Here is a 7,370-nt window from a genome sequence, read left to right as displayed (position 1 = left end):
CATCTTTTATTGTAGACAGTAGAGTACTGGCTCTTGTACATGTAAAAATAAAAAAGTATCATCACTCTTTATATGTTTATATGGAAAAGTACTTTTCCTCGAATTCTTATGACCATTTCTTCCCCTATTGACTTGGCTATGGTCTTTTTGTACTCGTCATGGTCCTCAGTTGATAAGTCTTCCATCTCCACTGCCTTTAGGTTATTGAAGAGAACAGAAGCAGAATCACCAAATAGTGAAAGCCAAACAGAAGATGTATCATCTGCTATTGACGCAGACACACTGTAGCTCTGGCTGCAATTTGTGTAAATACGGTCGCACTTGCTGCAGTAGTAGTTTTCTGGTGACTCTGCCGGGTGCTCCACTTTCTTATTACAATTATCCATTGGGCATGATGGGTACATAACGCTTTTCTCTGATATATAGAGAATTGTGCACTTGACTGTCGCATACTCCATCCCATTTGCCTTAACTTCTTCCAGTTTTGTTTTCTGTCTCTCCCTTCCAACTGACTTTCTTGGTTCTGCAACTGAAAAGTTTCCTTCATTCTTGTTGTACCATCCCTTCAGCTTAAACACTTCTGGCAGCTCAGGATTGAAAGATATAATTCCATCTCGTGCCATGCCAATTTGCGGCATATTTTGGTACTCGCTCACTCGGACATTCTCCAATAGCAAGACATCTCCGACTGAAAAGTCCATATCTGCAGTTTCTTCCCACAGAACAAACGGAACTGCCTCTCCTGAGTCATCCCCTACTTTTAGGGTCCTTTTCTTCATAGTGGCCTGGTCCTTCTTTCTGATCACTGTCTCAATCTCTCCAACCGTTATTATCACCACAAGAAGAGAAACAACTTCACTCATTTTCTCACGCAGCCTGGAGATTCTTGTCACCATACTTGGCATCTTAACGGCATTTAGCATGTTTTCTGTTGGGGTGATTGTAAATGACCTGTCAACAAATATCTCGTAGTCATGAATATCCTCCACGTATTTTTTGTTTGCCAGCTTTAATGCTCCTCCTGTTATTTCATACGTCTTATATATCTGTATTTTGTCAAAGAATCCATCGACAAACTCAGTAAAGAAGATTATGTTGCACTTGCTCTCTCCGTCTGTCACAATTATGCTGAACACTTTCCCAGCACGACCGTCTTTCATGTACTCGCGAACTGTTGTTTTACTTACTACTTTTGCTTTGATGCTCCATGCCTTCTGCTGGAATGGATTCAGCTCCTTTATACTGCCTATCTTCTTCTCTCCATCTCTTTTTGTGGTTTCTCTGGTTGACATTTCGTCCAATTTTCTTTTGCTTGGGCTTGCCCCAATACTGCTCATGGGTGCCTCTCTTCTGCTGCCTTTTTGCATCTCCAAGATTTCTTTTATGTAAATAACCTTCTTTAAGGAGTATGTCCCAGAGACCATCTCCCCTATTCTTATTATATCTCCTGCTGCTATTTCATTTCTGTTTATGCTCTGTGAATATTTAGAGCTAAGAAGACAGTCTTGCTCTCTTGTGTTGTCTGTCACTGTTAAGCGTATTTTGCTTTGGGTTATCGAGTGATCTGGCTTATGTATATGAAGTATTTTCACCACTAGATCATTGCAGCCCCCTTGTGCTGGGGTAGAATTAAATGCTCTCTCAATGCATCCGGTTGTAATTTCAAGATTTCCTTGGTTAATATTCATGCTGTAGCCAAAAAATAAACTAAATAAATCTAGCAAAATTTGTTGGATATGCAGGATATGAGAGAAATATCTTTGGGACTGCCTTCTTCGCAGTCTCTGGAGGTAGGAGACAAAGTGGTTGTAGATAGAATATACACAGGCACTGTGAAATATATTGGGCGAGTTGGTACAAAAAAGCACAACTGCCTGGGTATTGAGCTAGATACTGCGAATGGCGACAACAATGGAAGCAGGGCCGGACGAGTCTACTTCCAATGCAGGCCAAGACACGGGGTATTCAAGGAGTACCGAGATGTAAAGAAGTACAGGCCACTGGAGTACAACCAGACAGGGATCATTAATACAACCGAAATAGAAGAAGTTCCAAACTCAAATGCTGTGAGTGAGCTACTAGACGACAATGTTCAGATACAAAGAATGCTTGAAGAGCTAAGAAAAGAAAATAAAAATCTGAAAGAAGAAGTTCAGAGAGAAAAAAAAAGAGTATCTCTATTAGAGGATGAAATAAAGCTAAGAAGAGAAAGGGAAAGAATACTAAGCACTACTTCGGATCGGAGTGGGATAGTGTCAATTATATCTGAAATTATAAGCAAAATAAAGGAGAAAATAGAGACTGAGCATCAGATATTCAATATAAATAAACTTTAAAGAAGCGGTCCTTAAGTGTGTATTTACTATATTTAAAGTGTGTTATTTTTACTGCTTTCTTGTGTCTCTTCTACTTTCTCTTTTATTTTCTGCAGAATTGACTCTATGTATGCAAGAGACCCAGATATATTTACTATGGTATAATTGTCATTTATGTCTGTTGTTTTTATGCTGTGCTGGGCTAGAAGGTCACTCAGTGAAAGAAGGGAGTCCTTTCTGATTATTAACTGGTTTCTGTACACTGTTATGTCCATACAGTAGAGAATAAAAAATAAACAGAAAAGGTCTTTCATGTGGTAATGTGCTAGGTTAGAGTGCATAATTGTATTCATATTATATATGATAAAGATAAAGACATCAGCCCATGTAGTATTATGTGCTAAGAATATACATATAGACGGTAATATATGACTGTAATATACATGTGTAATATATGACTGTAATAGTTGTTGTAGAATGGTAGTGAAATGGTAGTAGAATTTAGAAATTGCCTGATGTATATAGATATAGAGTATGAGTTAATTTGCCTGATTTATATATGGTATGAGTTAATTTTAAGCAATTATTCTTGTAATTATTCTACACTAATTCGGGTTATATGTGCTAGTTTAAAGAAAGAGTCTATACTGAGTACTAAGAAAAATAAACACTTCACGCTAAAAATAAACTATTGAAGAGTTTTAATTTTTTGCAGAAGAAGTATGCTCATACGAAAAACAGACTATAAAGACTATACGTTCAAAAATTAGACATTTATTTAAACATATATGATATTATACCTATTAGTATCACCATATATTATGTTTATATACCTATTTCATACTACTTTGGCTTGTGCTTTGATCAAGATTTCCTATTTCTTCTGACCCACTTATTGCCGCTTCATCTGCCTCCTCGCTATTCTTATTCTTCCTTTTTCCTAGGATGGATTTTATTGCGCCTTTCATCAAACCTTTGGTTTTCTTCTTCTTCGATTTATCTTTCGTTGTTGTCACACCATCCGAGTTATTATCACTGAGTCCAGCTTCTGCTGAACTTTCTTGTACATTTTCAGCTGACGTGTAGTCATATGGATCTACTTCAACTAAATCAATATCTTTCTCATTTTTCTCAATTACTGGATATAGATTTTTCTCAAGTATTGGATATAGATTGTTCTCAATTACTGGATATAGATTTTTCTCAAGTAAACTTTCTTCTGGTGCACTTGGGGTAGGTATATTTTTTCTTAGTGCAGGAACTGGGGCATTTATATTAAGATTGGCTTTCTCCAAATCGAATGTTACAGATCTGCCTTTTGGATTTGCAGGATTCCCTGGTGTTATCTTTGTTTCAGAAGCATCATTCAAGGGTTTAAGTTCATTTTTATATCTCTGCGAAATCTTAGATGCATCAGTATAAAAATCTTCTCCTAATTGATTGGTTTTTGGAGTTGGAGTAGATTCTTCTTGATTTGGGTACAAAATGTTCCCAAAATCACATGTTACATTTGTTCTAATCCCAAAAGGTTCACCTCCTAGGTCAAATCTAACGGAATTTAGATTGTGACTATTACTTGGAATTTCTAGATTCCAGCTGCTTTGAGGAAGCACTTTCTCAATTGGCCCATGAATTAATGGAGGATGCTCATTGGAATCCGGCTGTCCAGTGTATGCAGGAGGGGGTGATAAACGCTCTGGCTGGTTATTTGAGTTAGTGGTTGGTGTTGTCTCTGGAGCAGAAGTTGAGGCTACCGCCTTTCGCACTGAGGTTGAAGCTGCTGCTATTGGTACATCACATGAAGTCACTGCCTTTGAGGCTGCTGCCTTTGGTACACCACATGAAGCTACAGCCTTTCGCACTGAAGTTGAAGCTACAGTCTTTCGAGCAGAAGTTGAAGTCACTGACTTTCGGGTACGAGTAAGTTTTTTTCGTGGAATAGGAACATCTAGATATCTATATCCATCAAAAATAATATAGCCATCTGGTGAATAAATCTTTCTTCTCTTATTCTTCGGCAAAGCCTTTATTATACAGCGCTTTGGACGTGTATTGGGAGTTTCAGAAGTTGCTTGATCTTGTATGGTAGATGGGTTTTCTTCCTCATTTACTTCTTCTTCTGATGATTCTTCCTCTGATGATTCTTCCTCATATTCTTCCTCCTCTTCTACCTCTTCATCACCATTCTGTGAATTAGTTGCATCTTCTACATCCAAAAGGGATTTCATAGTATAAGTATTAAGAGTGGGATTCTCTTTTATATTTCTAATGTTGGGTAGGGTAGAAATATTTATAGCCAGAATGTCTTCAAAATTAGATTCAATCTCTTTTGCTTCAATATCACACTGTGTCTTTGGTATTCTGTTGCTGAATTCATCTACTTTATTCAATTGCAACAATTCTGGATCGGAACCACAATTATCATCTTCATGGATCTCTATGCCAGAATCCATTTTCTCGCATGAACATTCAGCTTCTTCCTTGACTAGGCTAAAATTAGTTTGTAAAACACCATACACATTAAAATTGGTCTGGCTGTTTTCTTCATTGCTGTTTACATCAGCTTCAATTGAGCTCTTTCTCGCTTGAACTGCATCTTTTTTTACATTCAGCTGTCTAGCTTTGCACTCATTTGGCGATGTGGCTGCTTTCTTTTCTTGCTTTATTGTAGGATTTCGCAGAAGATTCCACAGACCTACGACAAAAAGCACTGTTATTGCAGTGGCTGCTACCATTATTATCTTGGGATTCATTTCCTACTTAATTTCTAATAACCATCTACTTATATACCTTTAGTCTTAGAAAGTGACAGATAATTAAAGAATTTCTGGGTGTATATTAAACTATACATCTCTACATGTCACTGTAAAGATGGTTCCATTGCCATATATTCCATGTCTATACAGAATAGATCTTATTTACATTGATTTCAATGTGATATTGTGCTTATTTATGGCATATATTGGCAATAATAACAACAAAACAATGGTGTTTATCAACAAAAATATGACACTAATTAACTAGTTTGTTTGTTTTGATAAGTGTTAAAGTTAAATTAAAGACCAGACTATTTAAAGAATTGAGTTCTCAAATAAATACTAGAGTTTGACAATGACTACTTTTAAGAATTCAAGACCATTAATCTATTGAATTTGACAGACACAGTCTTTAGGCACTATATGAAAATATTCTTAGAAGCACCTGCATTACGGAAGCACAAAGAATGAGGCTGTAGTAGGAAACTTGCAAGAAATTCTCTGTTAGATAAATATGCATGACTGATGGGAAGTTAAAGAGAGTTTTAGGAAATAAATGACAAGAGTAGTAACTCAAGAAGAATAACTTCAATTATTTTATTCTAGCACTCTATAAATTATTCCTGCACTTAAGACAAAAAGATAATTGCCTTACAGCTAGATACCAACAGGTCTCTATGCCTAGCAGTCAGTTAATCTAGCATATAATAGAGAGTTATAGTAGCATACTTGTCTTCTTACTAGAAGTAATCTGGGTCTATATGCTTATGCTATATTCTGTTCCTTTGTATCAGAGACTATTTCTCTTTTTGCGATATGTAAACAGGAATATCGTTAAGAAGAACAAGAATTACTGGAGTATTGTTAATAACCACATGGTGCTCTTTGCTGAAGGCACAGTTTAGCACTAAAACATGTGGAAGGGTTTGCATGATAAATCGATCAGTTTCCATAGGCATTGCAGGGCAGCTGTAGGGAGAGAGTGGAGAAAGATGCATATTCTTTAGAAGAATCATCATTGCCTTCAAATAGCTTTCTTCAGAGTGGCCCAGATTGTGGTATTTTAGCATACTTGCGATGCTGTTTATATTTACAATTCCTATAGAAAGTCCGTCTACTTTGATGACTGATGGGCTTAGTGCTGCTTCTATGTGCTTCTGTGTAAACTTCTTGTTATTTGGTGTCATATTTAAATCCCACGGAATCATAACCAATGGATTATCCTTGGGTGTTGGCACTAAAACAACTCGATTTGAGACTGAAGTATCTTCCTGCAGAGAGTCAAATAGCACAATAGGAACACTCTTTGGAATATTCTGTATATTCTTTGCATTTGCAGAAAGCAGCAGTGAGTTTGCCCCATCTGCATAATCAAAGGAAGAGTTTTCTATTCTAGAAATAGTCAAGGCAGGCCTGCTAATTCTATTCTCTTTTGCTACATCAGCCTGGTGCACAATTGTGTCTACCACAAAGTGATTTTCATTATTCTTTTCTCCTAGCACTCCTATGACAACTCCATCAACTAGATATTCACTTGTCTCGTCGCTAATTATCAGCTTGATTCTTTCTAGATTTGGGCTCTCAAGGAAGTACTCTGTATTCTCAAGCAGACATCCCAGCATGTTGCTTCTTTCTTCTTCCTTCTGCAGGTTGCTAATTGCACTCTTATTTGCACATTCTTCATAGTATTCATTTTCTATTGGATTTGCACGTATTTCTCTGCTTACTTTACTATAGCTTGCAATTACTTTCTTCTTGGGATATGATATTTCCAGGGTCCCTACTAAGAATATTTTCCCACTGGTTAAGTACCCACAGAAGTGATGTGCATTTTCTTTGCTGTGCTCTATAAGCCCCTGTGACTGGGCATGCCATCTTTTATTGTAGACAGTAGAGTACTGGCTCTTGTACATGTAAAAATAAAAAAGTATCATCACTCTTTATATGTTTATATGGAAAAGTGCTTTGCAGTGTGAATAGTGAAAGAGTGAAAAATACTCTGTTGCCTTTAGTTTGTGCTCTATCAATGTATAATAAACTTACTAATCCTGTAGATTATCTTATATGGGTGATTTTAATTTTAAATTTACGAATGGTAAAATTTGTAATCCTTTCAAACAGTGTATTTGAAAGCTTTGAAATATAAAAATATTTTTGTATGCTGCAGGTATACACAGTGGCTGTAATAATTGGCTTTAGAAAGAAATATATTCGAGTTTATTTGAGTGTGTTCAACATTACATTCGATTTATTATTAATATTCCTGGAGAGTATGGTTCTGGCTGATTTTATAATGTGC

At 36.4% G+C, this 7,370-nt stretch overlaps 5 protein-coding genes across 5 annotated transcripts; 1 reads left to right on the top strand and 4 right to left on the bottom strand.

The window, feature by feature from the left end:
- Positions 1-68: 68 nt before the first annotated feature.
- On the bottom strand, positions 69-1,688 carry NESG_00364 (uncharacterized protein; the record flags this gene model as incomplete). Its single annotated transcript, XM_053048016.1, has 1 exon — positions 69-1,688. One exon carries the CDS (start codon positions 1,686-1,688, stop codon positions 69-71), a length of 1,620 nt encoding a protein of 539 aa, XP_052905841.1.
- A 48-nt stretch (positions 1,689-1,736) lies between these two features.
- Positions 1,737-2,336, top strand: NESG_00363 (uncharacterized protein; the record flags this gene model as incomplete). Its single annotated transcript, XM_053048015.1, has 1 exon — positions 1,737-2,336. One exon carries the CDS (start codon positions 1,737-1,739, stop codon positions 2,334-2,336), a length of 600 nt encoding a protein of 199 aa, XP_052905840.1.
- A 32-nt stretch (positions 2,337-2,368) lies between these two features.
- On the bottom strand, positions 2,369-2,590 carry NESG_00362 (uncharacterized protein; the record flags this gene model as incomplete). The annotated part of the gene is made up of 1 exon (XM_053048014.1): positions 2,369-2,590. One exon carries the CDS (start codon positions 2,588-2,590, stop codon positions 2,369-2,371), a length of 222 nt encoding a protein of 73 aa, XP_052905839.1.
- A 558-nt stretch (positions 2,591-3,148) lies between these two features.
- Positions 3,149-5,068, bottom strand: NESG_00361 (uncharacterized protein; the record flags this gene model as incomplete). Its single annotated transcript, XM_053048013.1, has 1 exon — positions 3,149-5,068. One exon carries the CDS (start codon positions 5,066-5,068, stop codon positions 3,149-3,151), a length of 1,920 nt encoding a protein of 639 aa, XP_052905838.1.
- Positions 5,069-5,868: 800 nt separating this feature from the next.
- NESG_00360 (uncharacterized protein) lies at positions 5,869-6,984 on the bottom strand (the record flags this gene model as incomplete). Its single annotated transcript, XM_053048012.1, has 1 exon — positions 5,869-6,984. One exon carries the CDS (start codon positions 6,982-6,984, stop codon positions 5,869-5,871), a length of 1,116 nt encoding a protein of 371 aa, XP_052905837.1.
- Between the last annotated feature and the right edge of the window lie 386 nt (positions 6,985-7,370).

Source organism: Nematocida ausubeli (genome assembly GCF_000738915.1).
Source record: "Nematocida ausubeli strain ERTm6 chromosome Unknown supercont2.1, whole genome shotgun sequence".
Taxonomy (NCBI): domain Eukaryota; kingdom Fungi; phylum Microsporidia; genus Nematocida; species Nematocida ausubeli.
Note: the sequence above shows the minus strand (reverse complement) of the source record. Positions and strands in the feature narration are given on the sequence as shown.